This window comes from Neolamprologus multifasciatus, chromosome 13 (assembly GCF_963576455.1).
Source record: "Neolamprologus multifasciatus chromosome 13, fNeoMul1.2, whole genome shotgun sequence".
Lineage (NCBI taxonomy): Eukaryota > Metazoa > Chordata > Actinopteri > Cichliformes > Cichlidae > Neolamprologus > Neolamprologus multifasciatus.
The window spans coordinates 11,000,763-11,015,779 of record NC_140451.1 but is presented as its reverse complement, the minus strand read 5'-3'; the positions used below and the strand labels follow the sequence as shown (position 1 = coordinate 11,015,779).

At 40.4% G+C, this 15,017-nt stretch overlaps 1 protein-coding gene across 6 annotated transcripts in view; it reads left to right on the top strand.

The window, feature by feature from the left end:
• Positions 1 to 14,406, top strand: part of ate1 (arginyltransferase 1) — a 57,210-nt gene extending 42,804 nt beyond the window's left edge. For 5 of the 6 annotated variants that reach the window (XM_085182096.1, XM_085182098.1, XM_085182101.1 and 2 more), the window contains 2 exons: positions 694 to 814; positions 9,073 to 14,406. In XM_085182096.1, coding sequence (XP_085038222.1) covers positions 694 to 814; positions 9,073 to 9,251 — 300 coding nt within the window. In that variant the 3' untranslated portion in view covers positions 9,252 to 14,406. Of the gene's footprint in view, positions 1 to 693; positions 866 to 9,072 lie in introns of all 6 variants that reach the window. The other variant, XM_085182099.1, reaches the window with a different exon arrangement.
• Positions 14,407 to 15,017: the final 611 nt, after the last annotated feature.

Below are 15,017 nucleotides of genomic sequence, written 5' to 3'. Positions count from 1 at the left end.
TCCTGAAATCCTGGACTCTTTGTCCTACGGTTTAATGTCACATAAACTGTAAATATTGGTGTGGGTGTTGAGGCAATGCAGCAGGCCTTTTGCAAGCCTTGTTTACAGAGCTTTCTCAGCAGTTTGTATTTGTTTGGAGCCATGTGATGGAACACAGTTCCCTGATAATGGCGTCGCTTTCTGTTCATTCAACCCCTCGCTCATTTTTTTCCCCCCTCTTCGCCTTGCAGCTGTTTTTGTTAAGCTTAGTTTTCTTTCCATCCAAAATGTTTGGTCAGATACAGACTCGTACCCATTTCACAAGCACACATTACAGTGCTGACGTGTTTACATTTCCTGCTAAACGTGCAGACAGTGTAACACTCATGACATGGAGACACACAGCTCAAACAAAGACCCTTAACAGAGAGGGGTTTGATCCAGGTCTCAACCCTCATCTTGACCCTGGGGTCAGTTTACAACTTGTCAAACCTTTTGATTCTAAAGGGTCACTAACACTAGAATAGAAAGGCTTTTACCAGGCTTGCAGCATATTTGTAAGTATTTAGTTTATAAATGTTAGAAAATGGTTTTAAACAACAAAGAACCAAACTGATGTCCTCAAGTTAATCATTTACTACATAATGAATATATGGCAATTTAAAAAGCAGGAAAATTTTAAACGTTTGTTTTCTTTTCTCTTTCTTTTACCAGGGGCAGTACCGGCCTTCTGACCTCCTGTGCCCAGAAACCTATGTCTGGGTATCGATAGAGCGATGCATCCCCCTTCTTGACAACTCCCGCTACGCTCGTTTGAACCAGGATCCTGATTTAGGTACTACTGCACAAAACTACTGCGCGACTGATGGCATCACATGGATTTAATGTATGAAACTACATCATTTTTTTAACATGCAATTCCATAAACACAGCACTGTAGAAAAGTCTTACGCCACCCCTCGTGACTTTATATCTTGCTTCCAAGTAGTCTTGAGCAATAGTTTTCTTTGGAAAATGGTTGCTTTTTTACTCATTTCCAGTCCAGTCCTTGTATTTGACCATTTTCAGGGTTTGTTTGTTTTTTTTTTAACACTGACCTGTGAATCATTTAAGCATAAAACAGGCTCCAGACTCCTGAAACACAATCCTGGTCTTGTGTAGACAAATTGGCAAAGAAGACATTTTAAATTGTCTATTTAGAAACCTTCTCACTAACCGCCTGCTGTAATTTGTTCCCATTTCTTTAATAATAATCTGTAAAAAATTCCTAACATATCATTGTTTGACAGGCTTAAAATAGTATTTTTGCACCAACACTGTGATGCCCTTTGTGTCCTTGAAAAATTTGAGGAAACTGGACAAGTAGAGACCCAAAAAAAAGTGTCAAACCTAAGAATGATATAAAGCAGAATCTGACAGTCATGTTCTTATAAAATATGGAAAAAAGATCCAGCAAAGACCTGACACAGGAGAAACACAGCGGTGTTGGAGATTTTTCTCAAAACTGATGGAATTATGGGCACAAAAAAGTGCCAAAAGCCATTTGATTGGCAAGAGATTCAATTTTTTCCAGCATTACAATGATCCTAAACACACTGCCACTGCAGTAAAAGCATACCTGGAAATTAAAACAGAAAATTGAACATGAATTGGCCTCCCCAGGATTATTGAAAATTACTGAAACAGTTCAGTAAAAACTGAATTCAATTTCATAGAATATGTACAAATTAAAGAGGCGTTGGCAGATCCTACGGTTTTCTCATTCCTCATCATCATTTGGTATGGCCAGAGCAGACTTGTATGCAGACATGTATGCAGTGCATATATAAACCTATGTATACATACCACTGATACACTCACTACATGATTGACTGTTTTGTTTTTTTTCCTCTTCGGTTTAATTTTAAAATGTTGGCATACTTAATGCAGTTCCAAGAACATGACTGGTTGAAGGTACAGAGAGCCAGCCATGTCCTGTTTACTGTGGCCCATTAATCTGCATCACCAAACAGGCACCAGACAGAAAAGAGCCACCGATCAACAGTAATAGGAGATGTGAGCGGACATGAATTTGATTGTCAGATAGATGGAGACTGATACGTGGAGGGGAAAGAGAGTGAGTAATAGAAGAATATATGGAGGGAGAGATGGGGGACATGTGATAAAAATGTTTTTACAACGAAGGCAATTGAAATGATGGGCTGGTGGCTGTATGCTCGCACCCAGAGAGAGTGTAATAAAATGGAAGATGGATTGATAGAGAGTTGGAATGAGAAGGAGCGGTATATGAATGTTAAACAACAGATGTGGGGGTTTGTTGTAGTGACATCATACTTGGAGAAGAAAACCAACACAATTGATGAAGGAATCTCAGTCCGGGTCAGATTGTGTGATGAGGAAAAGTTTCCAAGCAGTTAGTTCACACTCTGTAAAGCAAGTTAATCGAAACGCATTTCTTAAGAATATGAGGATTTACTTGCTAGTTTTGGTCGTTCAGTTATATAGTGAAAACAACACGCTCGGGATAAATAAGAGTATTTAAATGTCAATTAAAATGTTAAATGACAATGTCTAGACAGGTCATTTATAACACTGCAATTAACATCTTAGCCAGCGGTTGATCTGACCTTTTGTTTTGTTCCCAGTAGTCCTCGGCCTTGCACAAATTACTGAGGACAAAATCAAGGTCTTTGCATTAGCATTATTCACAGTGAGCAGTTTATGTTTGTGTGTCTGTGGTTCTTGTGGTGCCTGGATTCCTGCGTGGACTGTTGATCTTGGACAGGACTGGGCATTATTTCAGGCCTAGCTGTCCAAACGCAGTGCCATTACATTTCAGTGCTAGCTGTCTTGATGGTTCACTCTCAGGTCTGGTGCCAAGCTTTGTGACTGAACTGTAAAAAGCCAGACTAACAGTAGTGTGGAGGGTGCTGTCTGCTTTAGAAATAAGTCAGCAGGTCAACCTATTTTGTCATTGTCACTTCAGCAGTATGTCACACAGTTGAGGTTTGTGGCCCAGTTCTTTGGCTAGTTCTTGTTGTGTGATTAGATTTTTGGACACAAATAAAGACATGCTGCAAATAGTTTCTAAGTGTTGGGAAAGTCTTCACTGTAAGCATTTAGGAATCTGCTGTGGCAATTTATGGCAGCTGCTGGGCCACAAAACTAAAATATTTGTACGTACGTCAGTGATTGTGACATGTACTCTGCTCTGATTGATTGATCTGCTTTCACACAAAGCAAGACTGATTACCAAACTATGTTTGTCTAGTGTGATGGTTGAGCAGTCAACTGTCAATAACAGAGGGTTCAGTGCACAGCCTCTTATTTATATACTGGGACTACTGAATTTGTCACCATCAACACTGGTGTCACATTCTGCCAAAAATAAATATGTATAGTAATATAATTTCTCTGATAAATTTAAAAAAAAATTGACTTTAGCCTATTCACATGGAGATCTGTTTGCCATTACAACTCTACTTCACTTTATTTACAGTTAGTGTGGTTTATTCATTTAGGTCAAACAATGAGGTCAGTTCCTCTCGATGACGGTAAACTAACACCAACTAAGCACTAACTTGATGTTATTGCCCCAGCCATCTTTATTAAGGGTCTGTTATGCTTTTTTCCCAATACCATTATATTATTCTCGGTCACTACTATACAGTAATCTTGTCTTTAAAGCAAACCCGCCTATAAGCCGCCTCTCTTGTGGTTGGTTGCTGCTTGGAGACAGAATGTTTGAACTGACATCACATGGAGACTTGAGTAGAAAAAACTAAAACAGAGGAGCAATCAGCTGTTTCATCATAGGGACTGTTTGCATCACACATGCTGACCTCATTATTTTAAGCTTAACAGTATAAAGACAGAAATAAGGAAAATCGTAGTAAGTCCACTTTAAGAATGCGGTCAAAACATCCTGTCTGTAAATGGGAAGGTTAGGATAATCATGTATTACATTTACTATTAAACCAATAATAACTATCATTATACTTATGAAGTGCTTTTTTACTCTAACTGGGCGACCCGCTCTACCTCCTGAGCAACAGCCAACCCAATACACAGACGTCCCAGGCATTTACCTTTTTAATTATTTTGATCTTTTTACTTATTTTATTATTACTATCGTTATTATTAATACCTTTGCTGTCCTATCACCACCACCATACTGCTACCCATAACTATTAGACAAATGACCGAATCTTGAATTATATAAACTGTTACTCAGGTATAATTCTTTAAATCTTACTGATGAAGTTAAAGAAAGATTTAATTTTCTTTTTTAAATCATTTTTAAACATAGATGAATTAAAATGGAATATTTGTGAAACAAGCATGGCTAATATTAAGATTATTTTCAGAAAACAAAGTTAGAACAGCAGATGGTAAAAATAATGTGTTGCTCGCTTGTTGAGTAGAATGTGCTGGTAGTTGGTTAAAATCATGTCGCTTGATTTATTTCCATACCTTTTAAAGAGTCGGTGGAGAAGTCTAAAAATCAAGTCTCACCAAAATAATAATCATACTCGCAGTGTAACCTCTCTATATAACTTGAAAGCCAGAACCTTAACCTCCGGCCCCAAGACAAAGGTCACTGTTAGTGTGCTGGATGTGTGTTTAGACTGTAAAATGTGACCAGGTTACAGTGCTGTACTAATGAGGTGTGTAAAGACAGCTAATCTAAAGTTTACACAGCTCTCTTCACATCAGACTCACACTGATGCCTGTTGCTGACATCTTGAGGGCCCTGGGACCTGGGGCGGGTTGGCTCTTAAAATGTATGTACACATACACAGAAGCTCACTGTGTGCAGCACATATCTGTGTCTCACACACTCATAATCCGTGTTTGCCTAACAGCGGGAGTAGTAGGGGCATTGGCCGCTAAGCAGTATAAATATTTGCAAAAATACGTGACCCAAGTAGTCACCCCTTGAACTGTAAGTGCGCCTGGCAGCCACTAACCCACATGCACAAAGTTACACATTGCATACACAAACCCAACGTTGTGATAAGTGCCAGCTGGTATTTCACAATGTACGTTTCTCTCTCTTTTTTTCTTTTTTACCTTTCGTTACATCTCTGACACACACATTCACAGCTTTGCATCAAACTGATAGTCTCTGTGCTTTCAGTGCAACAAAGTGAAGCTAAAACATTAGCTAGAGGCGTGCATTCTAGCCTGATGGTAGCCAGCTATTACCCCCAAACCTCTTGTGATTCACATGATATTTCTAGCTTATGCCACACGTTCATATCTTGTCTCACTGTTATGGCCACTTTGCTCTGCTCTTAGGCAGGCTTTGTGCTCCTTAGCTTGACTAATGCACGTTTCCATTCAGATTAAAGCCTTTTTTTCCCAGCAATACAGGAATTTCTCTTCCCGGAAGCCCTTCTTTTGGTGCTTTAAAAGAATATTTAAGTCTTTTCATTAGTAATAATAATAATGGTAATATCCTTTATAATGGAAGGATATCCTATTGTTGCTTCGCTTCCTGCGATGGACAAAATTCATGGTCACCGGCAGGGATTCAGGGTCAGCTGCTAACACAAGGGCTTGAACCCAGGTCTTACAGTCAAAGAGCAGTCTTCTCGGCACACTACAACACCCTTCTGGCCCTTTCCTTTTCAACCTTTAGATCTTCAACATTGGGTCAGAAGATGTGGTCATAACCTGATGGCCTGCCTTTGACCAGCATCCGGTGTTAAGCAAGTGTTTCGAAAGTTTGAGATGGATGGGAAGAGAGAGAGAAGCGTGGCGGGGTGTCAAGGCCCGTAGCCTCAGCCTTGACCCTCGCACTCCCTTATCCGACCCTCATCACTCCTCTTCCCCCTGACATTTGAACTCCAGCCCGAAGGAGCTGTGACCTCAGAGTGGCGTGTCACTGAACGTCCGGTTGGCCTGACAGGAACAGGGTCTGGAGCCACTCAGAGAGAAGAGACACTGATGCAGCCAGAAGTGAGTGAAGAAGAAAAGGAAAGTTGTTTATGTGAGGAGCGGATGTTTGGATTGCCTTGAGTAAGAGAGAAAGATCTCTGCTCAGTATTACTGTTTCTCTTAATAGGCCATCTTCAAGCTTCGTGCTTCTCTCCATGTTTTCCTGTTTAATGTAAACTTGTCAGTATCTTCACGAGGCGACGCTGTTGGACAAGTGTAACTTTGTAATAACTGCAGTGTAAGTGGACTGTCACCGTGATGAAGAACATGAGGAGGCGACGCGTCGTGAATGGCCCGAAGGAAGCCGAAGAAGCATCAGATGTTTAAATCTTTTCACTTTGATTCCATTGGGACACAATAATCCTTCACGGCCCAAAATGTTGTTCGTGAGGAAGTTGCGTAACATGTTTACATCTTTTTAAAATCAATTTTGCCACCCGCTGTGTTAAAACCTAGAGCTGGTATCCTTTATTTAAAAGTTAGTATCAGCCTTCCTTCAATTATGTGACTCAGCAGTTTCTCGAGAAGGATGGAAAACACAGTAGTTAGGGCATTACTGAGCAGGGAAACGAGGCTAATAAATAAAACATGAATCAACTGTGTGGAAAATTCTAGCTGAAGTATGAGAATATCTTTCTGGTGATAAAGCCTCGGGGTTTTGTGCTTCTAACAGCTCTCTTCTTTCCATTGGCTTGGTTTTCAGGTAGTTTGTATGCAAGTTAGATGCCAAAGTTGTAGATAGATTGACATTTGGATCTCTGTACACCACCACAATGGACTGAAGTTAGGCAGTTGAACTGAGAGGCACTTCAGTCAAGAAATGGTCCAAAATTCCTCCACACACGCTACTCGAGCAACTACAGGAAACATCTGATGGACGTAGTTGCTGTTAAGAGGTTCTACAAAATACAGAAACAATCTGGTAACTTAACATATTAATTTTACATTAATTATAAATAACAGGATTATATTCAATACTTGGATGCAATTCATTTGGTTCAGGTCTAGAAGCCAATCCAATGGACATCACCAAGTAGGCCTTTACTGCACGTGCCTTCAGTTGATGCTTGTTCGGCATCAGGTTTTGTTTCCCCCGATGCCCTGTCCATGCAGCTTTGCATCGAAATACCCAGAAACTATTTTAAAGATCGTCAAACATTTTATTCTTATATAATGACGTGCCAAAATTCATTAAGGGTGCTAGGGAGGTCATCAGATGTCATCTTTATGGGTGAAAGAGTTCAGATTCAAAATTCTACAAATGTTCCATTTCTTTGCCTTGCTGTCGATTGATTGATTAAATGCGAGCATATGGTCTTCATGTTTTGTTTTATTTTACGTTTTCCTTAAACATTTTGGTTTTGCTGCACTGACCAGTAGATTCCTTCCTTTTTTTCCTGGAATCCGCCAAATGGGTCTGTAGGCCCGTTTTGTTTTTCAGCCCTAATGAAGGCCTCCTTCACTCTACAAGTCATTAGACCACATGTTGAACATTAGCCAGAACAGCCACAGAATGCAAATCCAGCACTTAGAAACAACTCTAGACATATTATTATCTTGATTTGACCCGAAAGAAATAACAACAGTCCACACCTGGCCTTGAAACCGCTTATCAATGAATTGTCCGATTACTTACGAGCCTGTATAAACAGGAGAATTTAAAGAAATGATTTTAATTCCTAAACAGTTAATGTGGTATTTTTGCTACGTATTTGTGATTTTCACTTATTGTTTATCCATCTGAAGTTATGCGAATATTTAAAATGTCCCACTGGTGAGTCTTTTTGCTTGAATCTTAGACTTTTCCTTTGAATCTGCTCTGCCGATTAAGCCATCATCTGTCTTGGCAGCGGTTTAGGCCTGAAACATTGTAACAGATTACTGCAGCTGAGGTTGACTCGTATTGCTCTCAACAAGTCTATCATGTCTAAACACATCCGAGGTCCAGTTACAGTGCTTTTTGAGTTCCCTTTTTTTGTAAATGTAAGATTTCTTTTATAGAAAAGACTCACTTTGCATTTTTTTCCTCCCTGTTGTTTTTCCAGTTGTTGATGTGATCAGGTTGTATTTGGCTGTATTGCAAATATTTTAGAAATTAGTCAGAGATATGTGCGCTGGCATCTTCTTCACCAGCTGCTCAGCTGTGAGCCACATGGATGATGTCAGTGGAGCCCTTAGTTCTCTTAATACAACATCTACTTAGGCCTTTTTGACTGATGTGACTGACAGGAGAGTGCGCTTCACTCTGCTACCTGCTCCAGAGTTGTTTTTTCTTTTTCCTTTTTTCTCTAGGTTTCCAGCTCAGGATTGCTTCAAGCAGGACATTTTTAATGGATCAGTTGTTATATGCAGAGTATTTAGGGGAGATATGCATTTTAGAAGACAAAATAAGCATTTTGCAATTGTTTAACTAGTGGACTACATGGTGTGATAATGGACTAAGAAGATAAATAAGCATTTAAGAGTGCTACTTGAATGACTGCAACATTTATTGGGTAGTTTCTGACACAAGAGACTTGTAGATGTTCCAGTGCATTAAAAAAATAGTCATTTTCTGACTGAAATGGGAAGTTTATGAGTGAGACTGAGGTAGAGTCATACCTCTGTACAGTATATTTGGCTTTGCTTTGCTCAGTATGTACTCCCTGCTGTGCTTGGCTCAGTGTCTCACTCCTGGAGGCAGCAGATTTAGTGTCAGAGTGAGGGTCACTGTATTTCAACCCTTTTTTTCCACATCTGACTCTCCAGAGAATCATTCTTAGCTTCTGAACACATACACTTTAGAGATTAGTAGTGTTTTACTGGTCCATCAGAGCTGTAAAAACACTGCTGGCGGTGTATGACACAGGACCTAATGAGATGCTGAGTTTGGCAAGCCAGCAGGGAGCAAGGCCCTGTAAACAAGGCCAGCTAACTAGCCTGCTCACGCACCACTGTGACCCCAGGTTTAGGGCACAGAGGAATTAAAACTGAAGGAGGGGGGGAATGTTTTCTGCTCCTCCAACACTTTCTCGGAATAATGGTGAATTTCTGCCAAGACACTCAGAGGTTAACTCAAACGAGCGAGGGAAAATAAGGACATTGTTTATAGTGCTTGATGTGTCTACACTGGTCCTCATTATGTTCTCATATGTGCCTGTTTTCGTCTAGGAGATGCTCGGGCCGTGAGGGATTTGGGCAGAGCTCTGGTGCTATACAGACGGACTGTCATGCCCTATGCAGCCTACTCCCGCAAACGCAAGGGCTCCAGCGATGAGATGGAGGTGCAGCAGTACGCCAGCTTGGTTGGCCAGGACTGTGCTGAAAGGATTTTGCTTTATCGCTCGTAAACACAACACATCATATTACCTTTGAATAAACGTAAATACATACTCCCTCGTCTGTTTCTGTATGTCGCTGTTTATGAAAGTGCTTTCTGACGCCTATCCACGTAGTCTCACCGTGCTTACCCTCCTGTATATGCTGACCATGCAGCAGCCGATGGCAATCTACTGCATGTATGGCCTCATTCACTTATTCATTTATGAGTTATATTTTTTTAATCTATGAACACCACTGTTCTGGGTTCATTCTTTTTTGTGTGCACCATTTTGATTTACTACATTGGCAAGTTCATTAAATGGTATTTTTACTTTATGTAGCAGGGGTGCAAAGGTACACACAATTCAGTTTTGTAGGAAACTATTTGGAATATATTCAGTGTATTTGCAGTACAGCAGAGAACAGAAAAGAATGTGTTATTCTTTTATTTTCAAAAAACTTTTCCAAAATTTATACAAAAAAATTCAAAAGTTCCTAATTTGCTGGAACTTTTTTTTTTTTTTACAGTTTAATGCTGTATATGGTCAATGAGAAGAAACTCAATTAGAAAATAGCAGCCAGCAGAGTAACTGCAGCTACACTGCTGCCTTTCTCTCTTATGTCACCGTGGGACGCAACCATCTCCATTGATAAAAACAAACTGTCAGTTTAAGCTCAACTTGTAATAAATTTGCTTTACATCTGCTATAGCGGAGGTACAGCAACTGGTGCAATGCAAACACACACAAAAAAACAGGACTAGACATAAACAGATGAGCCAAAGAAAAATTTATACTGAACAGATTGACTAATGCGATCATAGTCATGTACCCTTACGCCCCTGTCACATATCCTCCCTTTGACTTTTTTTCTTTCTTTTTGGCACCTCTCTTAATTGTGTATGCTTCAGTGCTGATCTGAAAGAGTGTTTGACTGCACCCGGGTTCGTATCAACATTGCCACTGACACTCACTAAGCATGCTCTTTTTTTTTCTTTCTTTTTTGAATGCCTGGTGATTAAAACATTTTATTATTATTGTTATTATTATTTTCATAAACTGCGTCCCAAAAAAAATTCACCTCAGCATTGTAAAGATTTTATCACTTGAGTTCATGCTTGAGGTCAAGCAAACAAGACATTGTTTTCAATACTTTTGATTTTAAGTGTTGCTTTTCTTTTCCTTTGAATGTTGACTGCTATTTTTGATTAAGTTGAATAAAGGAGTTACAGCCTCCCTGATTGGACTTGATGGCTTTTCTTTGCATGAAAATCATGCAACACAATGCCGATTCCACTGGCTGATGGATTTTTGGAAACATGGCAGTAACGTGTTGAGTCGTTTAAGTCTCTTTCTAAACGGTGTTAATTTTCACACATACAGTAGTTCATGTGTGAAAGCTTATATCTCCTGAAAAGCACATGCATTCCCAGAGATAAGTGCTTCAGTTGGACTTCAATCAGGCAAAGCAACAGGTGTTGGATACATGAGCTGGCAGAACGCAGATGTACATGGCTTCTTACTGCAAAAGGTTTTCACAGCAGTTTGACTCGTGGCCTGACCTGATAGCAGCCAGGGATCTCATCTCACAACAAACCACGTGTTGTCGTCTGTGCTGTAAACACAGGAATCTTAACTTGATGCCATGGCACGACAGGTTTATGAATCTCACTTAGTTGGCAAGATCTGCTGAATGTAAGGCAGGAAAGTTGTGCAGTAAGAGAATCTGCCGATCTTCCTACAAGACTTTTAAAAAATGGTAAATGGCCTGTATTTGTATAGCGCTTTACTAGTCCCTAAGGACCCCAAAGCGCTTTACACAACCAGTCATCCGCCCATTCACACACTGGTGATGGCAAGCTACATTGTAGCCACAGCTGCCCTGGGGCGCACTGACAGAGGCGAGGCTGCCAGACACTGGCGCCACCGGGCCCTCTGACCACCACCAGTAGGCAATGGGTGAAGTGTCTTGTCCAAGGACAGAGCCCAATGACTGAGACTGTCCAAGCCAGGGCTCGAACCGGCAACCTTCCGATTACAAGGCGAACTCTCAACTCTTGAGCCACGATCGCCCCCACTTTAATGTGAAGATACCCAAGTAGTGTGTGTGCTACACCCATAATCCAGATAGGTAACTATCCTTGTTGTTCTAGATAGTCACCTAGAGTCACATAATCACTCAACTGAGTGAAACTTGTAACCTTAGCCCGTAAGTGTCAGCTTGACCCTGCCGTGGAGCTGTGTGCACGATGCAGCTCTGCTCTCTGGTGCGGCCCGACACGGCCCACATTCAGCCAGCCCGCTTGTCTGCACCCAATCTTGAGAAAACGATGTAGAGAGTCAGTCTCTCCAGTTTAAGCTCAACCTGGGTTTAAGAGCAGCCTGTGTCCTAAGGAATTAAACCAGATTGACAGGCTAATTCTCCAAGAAGGGAACACTGACGCTGGCTAGTTGCCACTTTGGATTCAATGTTTCTCTCCCACATTAGGCATGCTCCCCCCCACCCCCCTGACCTTAATGTGTGTGCACACAGGCAGACACACACACACACTCTCTCTTGGCACTGTCATAAGTACTTAGTCTTGGTGGACGCCACACATAAGGACATGTGCCAGTGCTGTGGTGTACCTCTTTCTGTCAAAACAAGTGGCCTAGACCAGTTGGCTATTTTATAATGAGCCCACAATACACAGTATGGCAGGGTTTGGAGTTTGTGCTAATATATAATTGTGTCACTGCTCATAATTCTTATTAAGCACGAGGTTTGTACTGACCACACTCTGCTGCCGAGAAACTGTTCAGCCAAAGGTCAGCATTCAAAGAATAAGGTCTGGAGAAAACGCTTTACCTTCATGTCAGACCTGAGTCACAGTGATGGGTTAAAAACTCTATGGTTTATTTAAGACGCTGATGGTGCCAAATGGTTTTGGGTTTGTCATGCCGGAAAATACAGAGAGTTCCAAAAAAGTCCCAGAACGGAGAAAATGACCCTGAGTTAAAGATAACATTTAAACTGGAAAAGGCCACAAGCCTGAAGAAAATGGAAGTGGATGTAGACTTCAAACATGAAACTGAGCAGAAATGTTGTAAACGGGAATTTCTGATTAATGAACCTACACATCATAAATCGTTTAAGACTTTTAAAGGAATAAAGTTTATTATCATACAGAAGTCTTTCAGCACCCATCACTCCCGTGTTCCAGCAGCAAATTATGACACCCTAATGGAAATTTTTCACATTAGAAGCTTGGCTGATTATGTTAGAACAGCACGAACATGGTCCAGATGACAACAACACAACTGTTGATGGTTGCACCACAGTGGGTTTGAAATTTAAGGCTTTCAGCTTTAATCTAAGGCGTTCAATCAAAGTAAGTTGTTAATGTTTTTATTCATAGTCTCCCATTTTCTCAAATTGAATTGTCCAATTAACTGACAGGCTGTTTCCCCATTCATTCATGACAGATTAACCAGATTAAAAAAAACTGGAGTTGATTCCGAGTGTTGAACTTGTATTTGGTAGCTGTTTACTGGAACTCTCAATATTAGGTCCAAAGACATGTCTGTGTAAGCGAGGGAGACCATCTTTAACCCGAAGAACCAAATAAACTTAAAAAGAAGGAATGAACTGGTCAGCTCAGCAACTTCAAAAGGTGCGAAAGACCACAGAGGATGACTAAAGTGAACGATCACAGTTTCCATGGTTAACAAAAGCGCTTCATAGCATCTTACCAAGTCAAGGGGGTCTCGAGGAGATAGGTGCATCATCGTCACTGGTTACACTCGAAAGACACCTTCATCAGTGAAAGTACAACAAGCTGTACATTCAAGAACAAGAAGACTAGAGCAGACTTCCAGTAAACATCTAAAAGAGCCAGTACAGATGTGAAAATGGGAGAAAGGATATCTCGTGCCAGAATGATGGAAAAGGTGTGGAGGAGGAGAAAACTAGATTATAAGCTGAAGCACACCACATCATCTGTCAAACATGGTGCAGGAATTGATACAGCATGTATGGCTGCCAGTGGAACAAAGCTAATAGAGCTTACTAATGATTTGACTGATGATAGACGTAGCATAAGTACCATACTGCAAACCCAATACCTGCAATCAACCCCAAAGAGTAACGACATACAAAGCTGAAAACAGAAAACCCAACAAACAAACAGCACTGAAGGTGGCTGCAGTGAAGGCCTAGCAGAGCGTCTCATGGGAGGAAACGGCACTTTGAGATCTCTTTTGGGTGCTAGACTTCACGAGGTTATTGACTGCAAAGAGTTTTCATCCAAGTGCTAGAAACAAACCTTACATTTAAAATGATGTTAGTTTCTCCAGTTATTTTGATCCTTGGAAAATGGGGGGTGTAAAATTCCTGAACAGTTAATGTTAAATATTTGTTAATGAATTAAAGAGGAAAGAGCACTTCAGTCATATCTTCACTGTTTGATCTGAAATCCAATGAAGCGGTGTGAAGAGGCAAAACTGAAAAAATGGAAAGATTGTGCTGGTTTGTGAATGGAGCGCTCGTCACGGCTGTATGAAACATCGTTTTTCCTGCATTGAAATCTTCTTTTAAAAGGTAGTTAGCACTGTCGCCTCTCTTTTTTGAGACTTTAGACATTCAAATGGCGAAATGAATCCCTTTGCTATTCATTTGTTTGTTTTTATCTTTTTTTTTTAAATGATCGATTGGCCTTTTTAATGTAGAGTATACCAGCTACATGCCAACGTTGATAGTCCATGAACCTTTTAACTTGTGGATCCCTTCATAAATCGTTAATGCCATTTACATGTCTTTCAAAAATGAGATCATTTCAAAGTGACCGCAAACCTTCGAGCAGAAATGCCGAAGATGGAAACAACTGTCGCTGAAGTTGTGGGACCAGAATTAGTTGAAAGCTGTGCACCGTCCTTGCGTTATGAAAGCAGTGGCCATACTTTGTGTGTTAGTTTAAGCTCAAGTAAATCAGTATTTATTAGACGGTTTTTTTGGCATCTTTTCCACAGGAAAACCATCCTACTTTTTTCCACTTGCCACTATTGGCTGATGGTCCCCGGAGGTATTGTGGTCAGATGAAAGAGGATGTGTCAGCGTGAAATGGTATGGGAAGGAAAAGCAAGTCTGAAAGTGTGGAGAAAAAAAAAAGAGAGAGCCAAAGCCTAACCTTTTCCCTTTTTTCCGAATGTCTATTCCAAAATTGCGTGAGGAATCATGTCAGAGAAAATGGAATAATATCCTTCAGCTGTTTACGTAAATGCCTCTCAGTGTTATTTGCTTTTGAGGTAAATAAGAGGGAAGATGTGTTTAGGAAAAGAACAGATTTGATCTTTTTTTAAGTGGCAGTCATAGAAATTGCGCCAGGGGATGGAGCAGGGGTGGATCTAAAAGGTAGGCATGGACTGACCCCCTTGAAATCTGAATTGATGTAAAGTAATTTGATGAGACACATCCTCAGAATTCTTTACAGTCTAACAAGTTGTTGTTATTTGGTTTTATTTTGTTGTTAAAAAAAAAAAAGCACTATAAACAATTTGAAGTTGCTATGGTAACTTGCCAGTTACTTGTCAAAATTACATTTCAGCACTTTATACTGACATTACTTTCTGTGGATACATGATCAGCCTTTATTACAGGATGCCAGCTTTTTTTTTTTGTCTATCTGTATGTTAGATCAACCAGAGGTTGATCATCTTCTGCCTTTGCAGTGCACTTAATTAAACTGCACCATGCGATTGTAGATCTTTAGGTTAGGCATATCTACTCTTTACCTTAATATAATGTTTCTTGTTACACCT